An 18067-nucleotide genomic window follows, 5' to 3' on the forward strand; every position below is an offset into this window, starting at 1 on the left:
TATAGTCGCTGCTGCAAAGGGAAAAGCTGCAGAAGCCATTTATGACAACGTTACAGAGTGGTTTAGGACTGGAAAAGAGAATCACCACATTTAAATAAGGCCTCAGGAGAACATTAAACAGCAGAATGTCAGACTTGATTCAGAAAGCAGCTGATGCTGGAGAGCTAATGTCACTGCTGCATGCAAGTGCCATGTGTCCTTACTCGGGAAACACAGTTATGAATCTCGTTAATTAGAATAAAGTTGCTTTCACTGGCATGGTTTCTCTTAATGCTGCATTTGGATGTTGCTTCAGGTCTCAGATGAAAAGGTCACACCCTGTGCTGCCAGGAAGCTTTCCTGCAGCTTGTGAATTTTCTGCGGAGGACTTCTATGTAGAGAACAGCCTGGGAAAATCTAGCAAGAGCTGCAGCATATGCTCTACGAATCTTTGTCAGAACGTGTTTAATAACATCCGCTCTTCTGCCTTAGGGAGAATCAGTGTGAGATTGAGGCCAGTGGGAGTGTGAGCATCCCAGTGCACACCCTTCCCAGCACCTATCTGCAGAAAGTGCCGGAGCAGCCGGAAGATGCTGACAACCAGAAGAACGTGACACGTATGATTCAGCCGCCTCTGGACAAAACCACCACTGTGAACATCCCTGTCACCATCACTGCCCCGCCAGGAGAAACCACCGTCATACCCAGTGAGTGCTTCGTCCCCCTGCTGTTGGTTATTATTGTCCTTTTTCCAGAGCTGTGGGTCTATAGGGGCAGGTTTACACTGCTTTGCAGACAGACCCCCATATCCAGACATGTGCTGATTAGCTTGTGGCTCATCCCAAGCCGTGTAGGCATGGAGAAGCCCTAAGAGCTGCGGCTCTACGTGCTTTTCCATTGTCAGCCACACAAGATTTAACCTGTCTTCTTTTTCTTCTTATTTTCTCATCTGGTGATTTTACTCTATTGCAATACTGAGTTCCTGTCAATCAGAGTTTATCAGACTCTTTCCTTCCTGGCCATTTCCTGCGTATCTACATTGAGATACAGTAAGGGATTTATTGAAGGTGTCACTCACACACAATGAAATGTCCTTTTGTTGCAAAATAAAAGGTAATTAAAAAAAAACCTGCTTCTAAGGCATTATAAGTGGGTGAGGGTTTTGGATACCAGCTCCTGTGAATTAATAGAGAAATGAATCTGTCTGTCTGAGAAAAGCATTTGCGGTCTGAAATGTCTCCCAGTTCGTATATTGAACATAATCTTAAGTAAATAATCCTATAAACCCACTGCAAGTAAACTTATAGTGGAAACTCTAAAATGCATTTCCAGCCTTTTGGGACTGAGATTCAGAATGATCTCCTAAAATGGGGTCGTGTAAGTTGAAAGCCTGGTGTGAGATGGAATATGGCACTTTTGTACATGGGGAGCAGTGCCAGCACTGAGGTGCACGATGCAGACATGGAACCTGGTGGTCCAAGAAGTCCTTTCCAACCCTTAGGCCAAATATTATTAAAGCTCATCTATGAATTTGTTCTTTTACATTCTGCAAAGCCAATCCCGCTACTCATCTATAGAGGAAGGTTTGAAATCATGAGGTTGGTCAGACTCATCACCTTCTTTGCTTTCCATAGATCCCTAGCTGATCTCTCCATAGTGGTTTATGATATTTGGGATGGGTTCTCCATCCCCAGTTTGGCAGCTCTTGTACAAATAAATGCAAAGTTTCTTTGTCTGCACCGGGCATCTTCATTTCCTGCCCATTTCTGCTATATTGCTCATCAGTACAGCGGTTAAGAAGTATAATTGCAGTACTGCAAGTAAATAGCAGTGATAATAATCAAATGATTGTTCATCACATTTAATCAACATATTCAGAGCTGTTTTGTATCCCAGCTGCATTGTTTGCATATCCAGCTGTTGCAGGCAGCCTGCTCTGTGCAGAGGGGAGATATATTTTTAACTCTTTGATTTCTGTTCCCTTTAATTCATGTTCCAGTGAACAACGTTGAGTTCGAAAGTAAAGCAGAAGAGAAGAAGGACGTTGATGACTTGACGAAAAACGGGCCTAAACCAATCTTGCCTTACAGTTCCATGTTCATCCTAAGTCCTACGAACCCGTAAGTCTTTTGGCTCTTAAATGGTGCTTGTGGGTTACATGTCCTTCAAGCATGGGTATTCAGACAAACATCATTAGCTCAATCTTCATCTCTGCCTATCAAACACACTGGAAAATCAAATAAAGGTTCACAGAGGCTGCAAACCAGATACTGCTGTTCAGCTCAGCTTTCTTAGGAGGATCAATTGCCAGTAAAGGGAAATGATGATGGTTGAGGCAGACCTTTCCTCAGCTGTAGATCAGTGCAGGAAATGTGCCTGCCAAGGATGAGTGCAATGGGCAGCGCTGGGAGAAGATGTTTCCGGGAGATGCAGGCAGGAGGTGGTTCTGATGGCAGCAAATCCTTGTCGGATCGTCTGCTGGTATTGGTATTTTTCTCATTCTATTACTCCCACATCACCACAAACTTTGAACTGGAAAGACGTGAATATTGTTTTTTCATTTCCTAAGGCTGAGAGTGCAGCTTGTGGGACCTGTTGGGATTACAGCATTTCTTCTGCTTCAGGCATCTCTGCCTCACGGGGCACTTTGTACGCAAAGGCTGTAAATAGAGGATGTGTCGTTTTGAAGGGCTGCAGGACTAGACAAGTGCAGCGGGGGTTGTAATAATTGTAGCATAAAGGCCTATGAGTCACTTAAAGCAGTAACTTAGGGCAACAGAGTGCGTTTGAAGCTTCTGCCAACCCAGATATCTGCCAGGAGCAGATGTGACTGTTTCTTTCTGGCCCGGGTCAATGTGTTGCATGTCTTAGTCGCTGTTCTCTGAGGCTGTTCTCTGCATGTTCAGGTTTCAGAAGTAGGCTCAGACCCTTCCTGTGGCAAACTGCTTAAAGACAACAGTGGTTGACTCTCCACTGTCCCACTGAGATGTTCTGGATGCAGTCAGTAGAACAAAGAGGGGCAGCCCCATGTGCTCATCGTTGACATCAGAAATGCATCTGTGGTGGAAGCTGTGGTCTGGCAGGCTGAATCTCTCCTTTAAATGCAAGTACCCACAAAGTAATTCAGCCTACGCCACTGCCCAAGTTGGTTGTGGATGCCCCATCCTTGGATACATTCAAGGCCAGGCTGATGGATGTGGCTCTGGGCAGCCTGGTCATTCTGCATGTGCAGCTGTATCAGTGCCAGGTGTAAGAGACAGAGAATGACCCAAACTGCTGCTAATCTAATCTCCAAAGGAAATGAACTGAAGACAAGAACCCCTTTTGTGTGAGATCCATGAAAGAGGTGGTTGTTCTCTTTGGTTTTCTCCAGCCACCTGCCTTTGAAACCTCAGAAATCCTCAGGATAACTGAGCTGAAAGTGCAGAAAGCCTTCCCTTATCAGAATGCTGTGATCATGCTGTACTATTTCAAATAATTTCCTTTGAATTTGTCTAAAATGCTGCTAATGGGAGGGAGAGCATTAGCTGGGGTGCACTCATAGTGCAGCAGAAAATTAAGCTGTCTGGGACAGTCTTGAATTATGGAGATTGGACTCTGGTTGGGTAAGGAAACAGGATTTCCCCTTTATTTGGAATCTCAATTCTTTTTTGTTCTGACGTGACCGCCAACAGTGAGTGTTGGCTACAGAAGTGTTGCTAAAGGTAGTGCTGAAAGCAGGAGGTTGGGAAGCCCGAGGTCAATAAGGGTCTGAGCTGAGCAGCAGGCAGTGCAGACAAAAAAGCAGCAAAACTTTGTCATTTGCTGCATGTGATTGTCTTTTCTCACCTCATCCTGAGCCTCACGTTCCAGGATTTGGTGGTGGTTTTCTTGTTTATATCTCTTGCTCTCCAAACCAGAAGTTCTACGAAAAGACCATTAAATAAAAGTTTGGGAAGATTTTCACCCCACCTATTTCTAACCAGCTCCCTTCTGAACCCTACGGGGGATACATGATCCAGATCCTGCCAGAAGGCAGAAGACGTTTGGGAAACATTAATGAGATGTATCACTTTCTAAGTGCCACCCACCCTTTTAAAACACACGTGCATTGTGGTGGTTTCTCCAGCACCGCTGGCGGGTTTACTCATACTTCTGCTTCTCATCGCTTGTTATGAATGATGAAGATCTAAAAATAAAGATGTTATTTCTGCGATGAATTGAATTTGAATTACAATTATAAATGTTGTTGAATATGCTGGTTCTCGTTCGTATGGCTTCATAGAGAGCATAGATGATAACCCTCTGTTGTCAAGGAGTAGAGTAAGGAGTTCACAGGAGGAGGTTCTTGGCAAGAGGGAGCTTATGAGAACTAACAATCATGGTTACAGTGCCAGATTCAGCGGAGGGTCTCAAACTACATAAAACATATCAATTTCAAAGGGGTTATTTGATATTAGAAGGATTTCAAAACTAGTTTTGAACTCACAGGACTTCTGTCTGTGAGTTCAAAGCGAATAGGTTTGAGGGGCATAAAATTTGTCTTTCAGGAATTCAGACTTGGTTCCTTTCTTCTGATAGGGCTCTTGTGATAGATGCACATCACTGCCTTGCAGAAGGAGCAGTACGGAGATGTTAAATGTCTTATCATAAATCTCACCACGGAACTGTTGCAAACTTGAGATTAAAGCCGTTAATCCTGGTTTATATCCCCTTATCGTTATTGTGCTAGGAATCCTAAAGATGTTGCTTTTGTTGAACGCTGCCCTTGTGCTGTCATGCTGTTCTTACTGCTGGGGGGCACTGCTTCCAGCACCTGCAGCATTTCTCCATGTGCTTCTGTTGTTCACAGGATCCGGCGTCTGTTCCATTACATCGTCAACCTGCGCTACTTTGAGATGGTCATCCTCATCGTCATCGCTCTCAGCAGCATTGCCCTGGCAGCAGAAGACCCCGTCCAAGCAGAATCACCAAGGAACGATGTGAGTACTGGCCAGTATGACCAGCATAAAGCTGTGCTGCTTCTCCCAGCAGTTATACACGTGCAACTTCCATTCTCATCTCCAAAGGAGCAGAATCCGAGGAAGCAAAAAGTGGTGTGAAAGCGGCTTGTTGCCTTGGCATAATGAGTAGAATCAGTAGAAAAATCTATTTATGCATGGGTACAAAGCCAAACTCAGAAGGTTCATGTTCTGAGAAGTGGGTGCTTGGCCCCCACCAGTGCAATGCTGCTCATTGGAGCAAGGCGTACCCAAGCCTATTATGTGGGCACCTGTGAGCATGCAGAGCTGGGGGTTAAGTTCACAGACTGCAAGATGCAGTTGCCTGATTTTGAGAATCTTCAACGTAATTATCTGTGGTGTGCAGCTGGCCTCCTGCCTTTCAGTCTTGTCAGTATCATCTTTTTCCAACGAGGATCAAGGAATCCCTATAGAGGTAATGAGCTGAAGTATCTACGAGCAATCTTTCTTCCACATCCTTAATAACCGTGCAATGAGCTTTAACAAAGGGATTTTATCACTCTCTTATGCTCCCGATGTCTTTAATAATGTTATCATCAGTTACAGCAGAAAAACCCAGACCTCTACACAGATGCTGGCAAACAAGCTCTCTAGGAAAGGATGTTCAAATAGTTTGATTTGTAATATCCAATTTGCCTTCATAAACATACTGTGTATGCAGGTGCACTGAAGCAACCCATGGGCACTCACTCTGTGGTCTGGCACAGGGTCTGCTAAGGGTTGAAAGGGGTTGATTTAAGTTTATGCCTAAAGCTTCCAACAACCTCCATGAAGAGGGTATTCAGCCATGGCTAAAAAGAGACCTTTTACACTTATTTCTCTCTCCTATGTAGGCTCTGAAGTACTTGGATTATATATTTACAGGTGTTTTTACCTTCGAGATGGTGATCAAGGTAAGAGTCTTTGCACACAAATGCTCACCTCGCCTATCAGATTCACACTCATCTATTTCTGGGAACCTGCAGAAAGAGGGTGGAGTGCAGCAGAGCTTGCTGGGGGTGTTGGTGATGAAAAGGCTTTAAATCAGGAACAGCATTCAGAGGTAGCCAGTACGTAACAGATGCTTCTCTGTAGCCGCCTTCCTAATTCTTTTCAGTCTCACATTTCACAGAGGAAAATAAAGATATCTTTAGTAGCTGTGGTTGTGTAAGAGGCTGAGAAAGGTGGGTGCACGATGCAGAAATGTCTGTGTGTGGCTCAGGACTCAGCAGCTGATGAACCTCACTGAGACACGTCGGCTTCTTCCATTTTCTTTTGATGCTGATCAGGAATATCAGTAGGAGCTGATACTTGGTTTATCGAGTTTCAAGTTGAGCATTTGTTTTAGAAGATCCTTAGCAGCATTTAAGGAAGAATCGGCCTCATACGGAAGCAAACAAGGCTGTGCAATGGGCAGCATCCTTTAGCAAGTGATCCAGAGTGGGAGTTTTCTTTGCTGCATTTGGTTGTGGGTCTTCTCATCCTCATCCTATTCCCAGCATTAGTTCCTACGAAGCTGGTAGGACTGAGGTAGTATAAAATTAAACTCTTATCACACTCAGACGTCTGTTCATATAAATTAATGTCTATGAAAAGAATTTATACAACAGTTAGCGTGGTTTTCTGGCATGCATTTGGCTATAGTTTACGGGCTTCAGATTTGGCTGTGACAGAGCTCTTTGTGTGCTTATGGAGATAACCAGCTTGACTCAATATCTCAACACTGCCCTACTGGTGTCAAACGTTGAAGAAAGGTTTGTGGAAGGTCATTGATTGAGGATGTTCCTCTGTGCCTCATTAACATTAATTTGATACTTGCTTTGCTCAATCTCATTCTTTTGATGTGTTTTCTCCTAAGATGATTGACCTGGGGCTGTTACTCCACCCCGGCTCCTATTTTCGTGACCTGTGGAACATCTTGGACTTCATTGTGGTCAGTGGGGCCTTGGTGGCGTTTGCCTTCTCGTAAGTGCATTTTCCTTATCATCCAGGTTTCTATGGGAATAAGCTGCAGAGGAAGCAGGCCTGTGGTGCAGGGTTAGCTCAGGTGCAGAGTTTGTGAATCAGCTCCTCAGAAAAATATTCGGTTTTTGCTCTTTATCATTTTACAGCTGGGGGAAAACGATCTAAATTTGATCTCTTGGAATGCTCCCAGCCTTGGGATTGAGTTTATTCCCTGTTCATTCAAAGGTTGAGCCAAGATGTTGGGCCACCTTCTTTTCAAGGAAGCATCACAACAGTTTGGGGCAGTCTTTTCTCTTCAAGGAATAGCTTTAAAAATCATTGTTACGATGAAAAAATAGTTGAAAAATGGAGCTGAGAGCTCAGTGAACTTCTTACAGAACATTATTTCTAGAGTTATGGATACTTATGATTCACATTTATGATTCATAGGCTTTGGTATTTCTGCTCCTCCTCTCTCGTTCAGTGTATTTGTATTTCCAGAGAGTTTCCCTTTAATGCTAATTGCTCCCTCTATTTATGACATTAAATAAGGTTCCGTGTGCTTCTTTAGTGTCATAAAGGGTTTTAGGCAGCAATTTGTTGTTATAAAATGAAGATTAGCTTTTAGTTTGAACGCTTTTTTCTCAGGACAGACCAGAGGAAGAGCCCTGCAGGTTCCTCAGAGTTTGGGGAACTCAGAGTTGAATGGCAGAAAGAAATTGACACCCCTGTATTTCTGGGGCACAGAGTCACTGTGCTACAAAAATGTTCCTGAGAAGCTCTAGGGTTTGACCTGGAAAAATAGGCTTTGGGAATTGGCCAGTTTAATTTTCTGCTAAATTAGACTTGAATAATTACAGTGAACGAATAGCAGCCCAAGCCCAAAATCCACTCACCTGTTTGTTGACACGATGATTAGTGAAGATGAAGAAATAAGCAGTGTTTTACTTGCTAATGAGAAAACCCATTCACCTTTGCCAGGGAACTGTGGAAGCGTGTCTTGCTTCCTTCAGGCTGATAGTAATTTTGGGGCAGATGGCCGTATCTGCTGCTCCTCTGACGTGCTTATGTGTTGCTACCAGTATAAAAGGATACTGGAATCCTTCTGGTAATGTTGTCTGGAATATTTCTCCGGAGGTTTTTGTTATCCAAGGTGTCAAGATGATCCCCTTCATGTGAGATTGTATGTTAGATCTATTGTTCTTCATAGTGAATGCTGGATATAAAAGAAAGTGTCTACAATGAGTGGACTCCTGCAGGCAGGAGAGGAACAGGACATGGGATTTCTGGAATGATCTTTGAATCAGTTGAGAAACAACTTCTGCTTTATCAAGTGGGATGTATTAAAGACAATTTGTGCCCAGTACAAGTATGTTGAAAGCAGGCTGCCATCCCATCCCTTGTTAGAGAGTTTGTCACTATTGATCATCACTCATCTTCTCTGAAGAAAAATGATTTCTCTGTTTTAAGGTAGGCTGTTTTGAGATAGAAAGGCTGAAGAGTGAAATAAAAGATAAATAATATTAGTCAAAGGTACATAGGTTGCTCTGAAAGTAATGCCTCCTATTTATTTTTATGGAAACTGCAACAGGTACAAAGAGCACAATAGCACTGTTTGATATATCAAATCCTCAGCATATTCACCACCATTACTGCTGTACCACTAACATCTGCCTATGATGTCGTGGGACGATGCAATAAAATAGGAGGCATTACTATCGGAGCAGCCCTCGTGTTAGCATGCATAGCAGTATTACCCAATTCTGCTTCATTGAGATTTTCCCTTTTTCCATTAGGAATTCAAACATTATAGGCAGACTGGGGAAGGGATAGTGGGTAAATTCTTCTGAGCCATAAGAGCAAACATCAGGGTTTGCCTCTAAAACGTTTCCACTTCACAAAGATTTCATTTTGGACGAGTTATCCATTAGAATGAATAATTTTTAATCCTTCTGAGTCTTTTTGTGCTCTGGTTTCCCATTGCTCACACTGGACCATGAATATCTAACAACCCCTCATCGGCTTTTAAATAAATTACTTGTACATCCCCTGACTGTGCTTCGTAATAGCGTGCCCCGAGCTGTTTCTATTTTACATGCTCTTTGAGCAATTATTGAACGGGGATTTACAAAAGTGAATGCATAAAACCTGTCTGCCTATTTACTATCTTCCAGACTAAAGTGAGTCAAACTTATTTCTGAGGCTCGGAAACATTTGAATTTTCTTCTGTGATTTTTATTATCACTGTAGCTGCTGCTACGTGCCCATATTTCAGCTGGCAAGGGAGAGTGCTGACATAGAATTGAGAGAAGCCTTCTGCTATCTCTGCTCTAATCTGAACGCAGGAAATCCATTGTTTTGTTAGTGGGGTCTTGCAAATACCAGAGTCCTGTCACCCATCACTGATGTCACTGTAAGAATGTACTTAATGTAGCTGTTAGTGGTTTCCGTTTGCAGGAGTGTGTGGTTGCCATCCAGATGGTGTGAGTTAATTTGTTCTTGACCTGCTGGGTGTCCAGTCAAGGTGATGTCATGTGTCCCCTAAAACATAGGTAAAATCAGGCCTACCTCTACCTGGAATATTGCAGCAGACTGTTTATTTAGCCATATGAGATGGTATCAGTCACTGCTGCAAGGTACACGACGTTCAACTCAGTCTTTCAAGCCAGTCTTTCTGCCTGCAGCTTTTGAAGATATGCTTTGCTGTAGTTTAAATGTTTTTGAAAGCAAGATCCCCAGTGGAGACGCTGGAAAGACTAATAATAGTGATGATAAAATAATAATAACAATAATAACAATGTCCTCCATTTGGCAATGCATTTCAAAGGGAAACGCGTTCTTTTTCTTGAGGTAAATTTGCCACAAACACACAGACATGTTTTAGTCCTCAGGGAAACAGAAGCAGAGGAGCTTAAAGCAAGCTAGTAAATCTGTCATCCAAATTTACCAGCCCTTAGGTGGAAAGCCCACTTGTTCCACAGAAATAGCTGATGAATAGGAGCAAAGAGATTGCATGTTTTCCATTTTTGGCACTGGGAGGGTGGCTGAGACACAGAGAGTTTCACACTACTCCCTAAAATACAACCCAAGATATAACCTCCCAAAGTGTCAGAGGGATGAAGGTGTATTCACCCTTCCTACTTATAGAATCACAGAGTCGTTAAGGTTGGAAAAGGCCTCCAGGATCACGTAGTCCAACTACCTGCCTATCACCAATACTGCCCACCCAACCCTGTCTCCAAGTACCACGTCTAGAAGGGCTGAAGCTCTGGGGGGATGTGTGGGTATTGCTGCACAGCCATTCTGTTGCTTTCTTACGTGTTTATTTTTACCACGGTGACTCGATGGGAGTGGGATGGGAAGGGCTTCTCTGCCAACACGTGTCTGCAGTTGCATGGGGTGCACTGTATAGCCTTATGTTTGTCATTGACTCTGCTCTTTCTTTGTCTTCTTCTTGCTGGAATCTCTCTCTAGGAGTTTCATGGGGTAATATGTTATTCCTGTATCTTGCTGCACTGTTATGCCTGTCAAATGTGTGTACACACACTTACCACTGTGGAAATGGTCCATGTTACACCCATTGCATCGATCCCTCTGTCACATTACTCAGTGAAACGTTATCTTAACGCTGTCTAACCCTTAACAGTCCTCATTCATTCCAATTTCCTTTAACCACAGGATAAAAGCAGACTAGAAAGTCAGGTGACAGGTGCTGCCCTTGACCAGAATCTCAGCAACCACAATAGATCAGCACCAAAAATACTTGAGGGCACCATTTAGTGGCTGCATTGCTGATGTGTGAGTTCGGAAAGATCATAAAACCTAATTGCAAAGGAATAGTTTTGCCTCTTGGAAAGCGAGGGCAGGGTGACCTCCTTTCCTCCTCAATGGGGCATCCATGCTGCCTTGGGGACACCAGGCAGCTACTCCAGGAAAGCTGAACTGGCTTAAATGCAACCTGAACTGACATCATATAAATTTGGTGGTTTTTTTTCCCCCCTTTTTTCCTCCTTTCTGTTTCCCTCCCTCAGCAGGTTGCTGCCTCTGTTTGCTGTCTGTCTTTTTCCTGCTCTCTTCCCAATTCTTCAGGTTTTATTTGGCTGAAAATGTTGCAAAAAACAAAGTGCACTGAATCAAAATGCAGCTTGCAATGCTTTGATTCTGAGCAGCGGCCCTTCAGAAAAGCTTGCTCTTGTGGTAAAGCTCTTAGTGACAAGAAGTGAGATTCTTCGGGATCCTCTGTATGGCTTAGATCATAAATCCCATTAACGTTTAATCAGCTCATGCTCTTTATTTGCTTGGGTGCCTGAAAGAAAGGAAAATAAAATCAGCTCTTCTTAGTGTCCTTCGTTCAGGCAGAAGGAATTTCTTAGGACTGGAGGTGTCTTCCTTCAGTGCCCAGCTCTCAGGGCAGACTGCACACTTCCTTAGGGAAAAGCCACATAATGCATCATGCAGTGAAGAGGAAGGATTTGCTGTCCCCACAAGGTTGGGTTAACCATCCCCCAGTATTAAATCCACAGAGGTTATTGCTCCATGCCTGGGGCCAGCCCTGTAATACCTGAGATGGCTCCTCCAGAGCCAAGAATCATCTTAGTTCCCATCTCAGGCTTTGCTTTCCAGAGGCCTTATTGCTGCAATTGTTATTTGACGCAAAGAAACAGCAGCACAGCAAATAGGATTTCAGATCTCCTGGATCAGGAATACCGAGAGATACAGGATGGAAATGTTCTGTGGTTCAGCCTTGAACCAGTTGAGGACTGTCGAGGTTCAGTTGCTACCTGCAAGAGGCAGCGCTGCTGAGCTGGGCTGTGGGTGTATCTACAAGCCAGAAATGTAGCTACAAAGATTTAATAGATTTCCAGACCAAGGTGTCCCTTCCTCCTTCTATATGCTTTTTTTCCCCCTCCCGTTGCCCCTCATCCCTCTCTCCTTTCCTTTTCTCTCACCCCTGAATCCCCCAGCTCCTATTTCACTCCTGCTCTGTTTCTTGCTCGATAGTAGCTGGTGATTTGAAAGCAAGTATGCAAAGCCGAACATGGAGCAAATCTTCAAACCTAAAGAGAAAACCAGCTTAACTGTGCTGTCTGTGTCTGCTTCATGCAGACCGGCTTAAAGGGTCCTTTTAAATATGTAATAGCTCTTCTGTGGTACGAAATCAGTCCTGTAACTCCATAAGCATTAGCACAACCACATGGACAACAGCAGTTATGGATAATAGTGTCAAAAAGTCTGACTGTAACACAGGGATGTGTCTTTCCAGGCTGCAGATTCTGGCCCAGTATTTCTACTGAGTAACACAGTCTTAGTGTTGAATTTCTAGTATGTTAGAAGTGACCAGATTGCAAAAAGCCACTCTGAAGGGCTCAGAAGGGTCAGTTTCCCACAAAAGAAGGTCATTTCTTCCTGATCTCTATACTTCTCTATCACAGCACAGAGGGCTGGCTGCTAACAGGCTGTGGGTAGGCTTTGCAGCTCACTCCCCACACATACTGTGAGGGGTCTCTGGTGTTGTTTGTGTTTGTATTGCTTTCCTGTTAGACCAACTTTGTTAGCAAGCTGACGACTAGCGTAGGTATATCAGCATCTGCTCAACATGTTGTTCATTCCCACCTGTGTTACTCCAGTTCAGCCTCAGACCCAAACCTCCAGTCATGAATTAAACCCTGTTAAAGATTTCCATCCCATTTTCACTTCATACTAAATGAAGGAGAATGCTGGGTTTTTTTTATTGATTTCTTTGCAGTTGGATTGGAAGATGTAACCATGTGGGGAGGGAAAGAATCCTTTTCCATTTAATTTGGATGTGCACGAGAAAAGTAGCTCCTTTCTTCCCCTAGTTCCACTTTATGGTGACAAGAGAAATGGCCTCATGTCATGCACACACTGAAACTAAAGAAGTAGGGTGACTTACAGTGCCTGCATGCCTAAGTGGGGAGTTGCCCTGGTGCTGTTCCAGGCATGTAATATGCCATCATATTACATGGTCCAGCATGGGTTTGGTAGCATGTCTTCCAAAAGAGACCTGAGGACAAAGGTATGGGCACACAGAGCAGCTCTGGTCCTGAGCACAGCACTGTCTCTCACCACAAAGTCTCCAGTCCCCTCTGATCACTGCCTGCCCAACATGACTTCCCTGCTAGAGGGGTACCAGAAACACACAGAAATGTCCTCATGTCTGGGGCAGGATGAGCACCCAGTGTGACCTTCTCACTTTTGAAGTGAACCTCCCAGCTGTGAGTGCTGCCAGAGGGGAGCTGGGGTAGGAACACCACTGATGCCTTGGGGACACTTAGAAGTAAGGTGGGAAGTACTGGAGATCACGAGGGGCCGAGTCTGGCAGTGTCCATGTCCTGCCCCAGCTTCCCTCCACACATCACAAGTGAGCGGTCACCTGCAGTCCTCTGCATCCAAGGGGATGATGGCACCCAACGCAAACACATAACACCCCTGGGTAGCACTGGGTGGTTTGCTAGTGACCCGAGGACCAAACGATCCCCTCTGTTGTTCTTGTGCCTTTCATACCTTGCAGAGGAACCAAAGGCAAGGACATCAACACGATCAAGTCGCTGCGGGTTCTGCGGGTCCTGCGACCACTGAAGACCATTAAACGGCTGCCAAAACTAAAGGTTAGAGAACAACTCCCAAAGCTTTCTTCCCTTGGAGGTCTGCAGAAGGTCTGAGTGGAAGCTGATGGAGTTCACTTCATCCAAGCTTCTTTTCTTTTGTTGCAATTAGTCTCCTTGCCAGAGTTATTAAAAATAACCATGCAGATGTTTGGCAAATGTCAAACGCTTGTTAATTTTGCAACCGTCGTACGCAGTTGATGAATTATTGTGAACCCCTATAAAAATCCAACGTCTTAAGAGAAGAAAGGAAGAAAAGTTGCACGCAAATTAAATGGCTGTTTGTCCGTGTGATGCTCCTAGATACGATACGCCAGAAAATAGGTTTGCCACAGTCTGTCTAAAGAGAAATGTCATTGCTGTAGGAGGAGATCTAATCTGTTCATCTCTTCTGTTAAGGAATGTATGGTGTGAGGTTTGATAGCAGTACCCTTTCATCTCCGGAATGCTAAGCTGCAAAGTGAAGTAGATGTAATGTCTTGTGGTTACTTATTCAGCACCATCTCAACAACACTTTGAGATTGAGGCAGCCCTGGAAGGAGGGTGGGAAATGTTGCAAAATTTAATCATTTCTGTGTTTTGGAGCTCTGCAATATCTATTATAGAATGTCTTGGTGTCTCATTAGTGCTCTCAGGATCTTCTCTGTGAGAGATGGGGGAGAAACGATGGGTGCTTTTGCAGTGGTGAAACAATGTCTGACCGTTCCTGTTTCCACACAGCGCTACGTAGAAATTAGAGTTACTTATTATACAGATTTGCCTTTGTCCTTACCCTCAATTCATGCCTAAATAGCTTTCAGTTCATGCATTTTTATGTGTACTGAATTTACCTCAGAAGATAAGGAAGTGTAACGTTGAACAATGCAGCAAATGGCCTTTATTTGTTTAGAAATCTGCAATGCACGATGCTTGGGTCGTGCAACAGGCAAGAGCAGCTCAGTCTTACTGCAGGATGCAGAGCGTTTGCTTTTTGTTGAATGACTTCCTTACTTCCAAGTCATTTTACAGAGTGATTTTAGCATTTCTAAAGGAGCATTCAGAAACCCTCCTGAAGCACAACTCAGATTCACATGACTTGCTTTCCAAGTCCTTTTATTTTGTTTTCCTGGATGAGATCTTGTACACAACAATCAGCGAGATTAATGGAGTGATTAGAGATACTTCCAGTGTTTTAATTTTGGGTTTCTGTGTTGCATTAGGAACCTAATTCTGGGAATTATTCCCTTCCATTCAGAGAAACAGAAACAGCATCGTGCAAACCCTGAGCTCAGGCAGCAATACAGCTCCGTTTCTATTATTACGACAAACTCCTCCGACTAAAATGAAGCTGCAAATTACTTGTAACAATGAATTGGTGACTAATAATCAATTAATAAATGTACGAGAAGTTATTCGTGGGGAGTTCAGAAGTGACATATGTTCCCTAGATTATTCATGCTTAATTTTGATAGGCACTTCATTACCGTTCAGAGCATTTGGTTGTTTTGCACCTGTTCTATTTTCCCTATTATTCAAACAGTTCAAGTACCAACCAGTGAGTGGCAAATTTCATGAGGTTTTTCCCCTATCCACTGTGAATAAATTAAACACGAGTAATGTTTCTCATTTCATAACTTGCCATGGGAATATTTGCTTAGGGCTAATATTTCTCTATTGATTTTGTGGGCAGCACCAAAACAAACCCAATTCAGTGGCACACCAAACTCATTGTGCAAGCAGGAGTTGTAGGAAGCCAATGTTTTCTCCTACCAAACACCTGGTGTGCAAGGCAATGAAAGCACACACGTGTTAGGTGTTAAGTAACTGCTCTCATGTGTGGGCCAATGCTAGATGCCAGTGTAATGCACTTTGCCTTTCTTTTGACCCCTTAACCTCGTTGTCTCGTTATCTCCAGGCTGTCTTTGACTGTGTGGTGAATTCCCTGAAGAACGTCCTCAACATCCTCATTGTCTACATGCTCTTCATGTTCATCTTTGCTGTCATTGCTGTGCAGCTCTTCAAAGGCAGATTCTTCTATTGCACCGATGAGTCCAAAGAGCTGGAGAAGGATTGCAGGTATGGCAGGGGCTGTGGAGGGACCCCAAGTTTCCCCTGGCTTTCCAGAAGCTGCATCACTTGGGTACGTGCTGGGCTTGGTGAGGGCTCTTATAAGTAAGAGTGGTGCTTCAGTATTGTTACCATAGAGGTGAATTTTCCCTTTTGCTTTTTCTTTAGATGAGGCAATTTGGAGGTCACCGTGCTGTTAGCTGCTGGCTTTGCCCAATGTATTGAAGATGTTTATTTCATTCCTAAACCTCAGGCCCAGCCCTACAGCTCCTCTAGCCTTTACTTATATTACCTATGTTTGAACAACCTGTCCTAGTGGGAGGTGTCCCTTCTCATGTCAGAGGTTGAAACTAGAAGGACTTTAAGGTCCCTTCCAACACAAACCATTCTGTGATTCTGCTAACCCTGGGGCCATTTCTTGGCTCTGTACAGCTGGAGTCTGTTACTGGGGCTTTCCAGTGCTCTCAATGGGTTATAGCACGACTGATATGCTTTAACTCTCCCATTTGGTCTGAATCTCTGTTGTTCCTAGGGGTCAGTACCTTGACTATGAAAAAAACGAGGTGGAGGCACAGCCCAGGGAATGGAAAAAATACGAGTTCCATTACGACAACGTGCTGTGGGCTCTGCTGACACTCTTTACTGTCTCCACAGGAGAAGGGTGGCCAACGTGAGTACATGGGGCTGGCAGGGACCGCCAGCTTTTGGTCAGAGGTAGTGGCAGCTTTCTATGGCTCAGGGACCTGTACAGAACAGATGGCAAGGGAAACAAGAATAGTCTTTATCAGCCAAGATTAACTTTCCCTTGTGTGGATATGGAGTTTGTCAGTGGGTAGCATTCTCAGTGCCCCTCTTGCACACTGATGCTTAGGGGAAAAATCATTGTGCCCAGGCTTGAACGTGTATTGGATATACTTGAGCCCACAGACTGTATGTGTTGTTCAACATACGACTTTATTTTGGCAGACATTTCTGCTGGGACACACAGGTGGCAGTTCATGATTAGGGATCTCTGTGTGGCTGGACTTTCCTGTCCTCCACATTCAGCTGTTCGGATTAAACCAGCATCAGTCTCCACTCTTCAGACCCTTATGTTCCCCTGGGTACTCAAAGACCATCAGTACCTCTCTTCCCACTCTTATTTCATTCATATTGACTAGAGCAGAAGAGAAGCCAGATCTATCTATATCCTCTCCCCTCACTTGTCCGGGGTGGATATGTGGATCTGTGTGTAGTAAATCACCACCATTCATTGGCATGTTGGAAACAGAAAGGGTTTCCCTAAAAATATCCTCAAGGAAAACTTCTTCCTAATCGCAGAGATGGGAACAGGTTTGACCTGAGCATATGTGGAAAACCCTCCATGTAAGTGAAGGCCATTGGATGGCTGTTAAAGTATCATTGGTGCTTCACAGTGATTTCATTGACTTTTCTTCTCTCTTTGCGCTTGCTTGCAGTGTGCTGAAGCACTCAGTGGATGCTACCTACGAGGAACAGGGTCCCAGCCCTGGCTACCGAATGGAAATGTCTATCTTTTACGTGGTGTATTTTGTTGTCTTCCCTTTTTTCTTTGTGAACATCTTTGTGGCGTTAATCATCATCACCTTCCAAGAGCAAGGAGATAAAGTGATGTCAGAATGCAGCCTAGAGAAAAACGAGGTACCTACATCTTATGGATTGAGCAACTGGGGGAGGTGGCACCTTGGGGGTTCGGAGCACTTTGATGCTGAGGGGGCAGCTTCTTCATCCCTGCTGCACTAGGAGGGGCTTCAGAACACGTGGTGTCATGTGCTGAATGCAAGACTTAGAGACTATAGACATCAGTCCCCTTACAGGCTTTCACTTACAGGCTTTTGCTTAAAAACAAAACCAGGGAGAGCCCCCAGATGCTGCACTTTAGCTAAGCAGTGCCCTTTATCCCTGCAGGTCACACCTCTGCTGCAAAGTGGAGGCAGTGCTGATTGTTAGCTCAAGCATGTATGTGCAAAAGGAGACAGGAGTGTTTGGCATTTCAGTGGCTGCTCATCGGAAATCAAAGGGAAAGTTGCTGCTGCTCCCCAGTGGAAAGCTGCCCTCACCAGCCTGTTTTTGCTTGGCTGAGACGGTATTGCAGCAGCCAAAAGATGCCTTGGGTAGAGCAACAGTCTTGCTGTAGTTAGCAGCAGCTCTGTGCTGTTCCATATCCAGTTTCATTATGAACCCACGTAGAATTATAGTGTTTGTAAAACTCATTTGTTGGGTCTGCCTGCGGTTCTAAAAACACCCTTCTTTTCCTTCAAAAACTGTGAAACTGGAACCTGCTCTTTGATTAAAAGAGATGACTTTTAATCAATCCTGCAGCCTTTCAACTGTTTGTCTGTTTGAACTAAAAGTCCAAAATAAAGTGGCATATTTAGACATGATTTACCTATGTATATATATATATTTCAGCTGTATCTCTCACATTTGCAGTATGACAGACTTGGAGGTTTTGAGTTTTTATCTCAGTTTGTT

General features: G+C 44.0%; 1 protein-coding gene across 1 annotated transcript in view; it reads left to right on the plus strand.

The window, feature by feature from the left end:
- The window catches only part of CACNA1B (calcium voltage-gated channel subunit alpha1 B), a 196258-nt gene that overhangs the window by 143743 nt on the left and 34448 nt on the right, over positions 1-18067 (plus strand). The window contains exons 20-28 of the mRNA XM_015878810.2: positions 472-686; positions 1979-2099; positions 4811-4940; positions 5813-5872; positions 6817-6923; positions 13435-13531; positions 15423-15583; positions 16107-16244; positions 17032-17233. Coding sequence (XP_015734296.1) covers positions 472-686; positions 1979-2099; positions 4811-4940; positions 5813-5872; positions 6817-6923; positions 13435-13531; positions 15423-15583; positions 16107-16244; positions 17032-17233 — 1231 coding nt within the window. The remainder of the gene's footprint in view (positions 1-471; positions 687-1978; positions 2100-4810; positions 4941-5812; positions 5873-6816; positions 6924-13434; positions 13532-15422; positions 15584-16106; positions 16245-17031; positions 17234-18067) is intronic.

This window comes from Coturnix japonica, chromosome 17 (genome assembly GCF_001577835.2).
Source record: "Coturnix japonica isolate 7356 chromosome 17, Coturnix japonica 2.1, whole genome shotgun sequence".
NCBI classification, from domain to species: domain Eukaryota; kingdom Metazoa; phylum Chordata; class Aves; order Galliformes; family Phasianidae; genus Coturnix; species Coturnix japonica.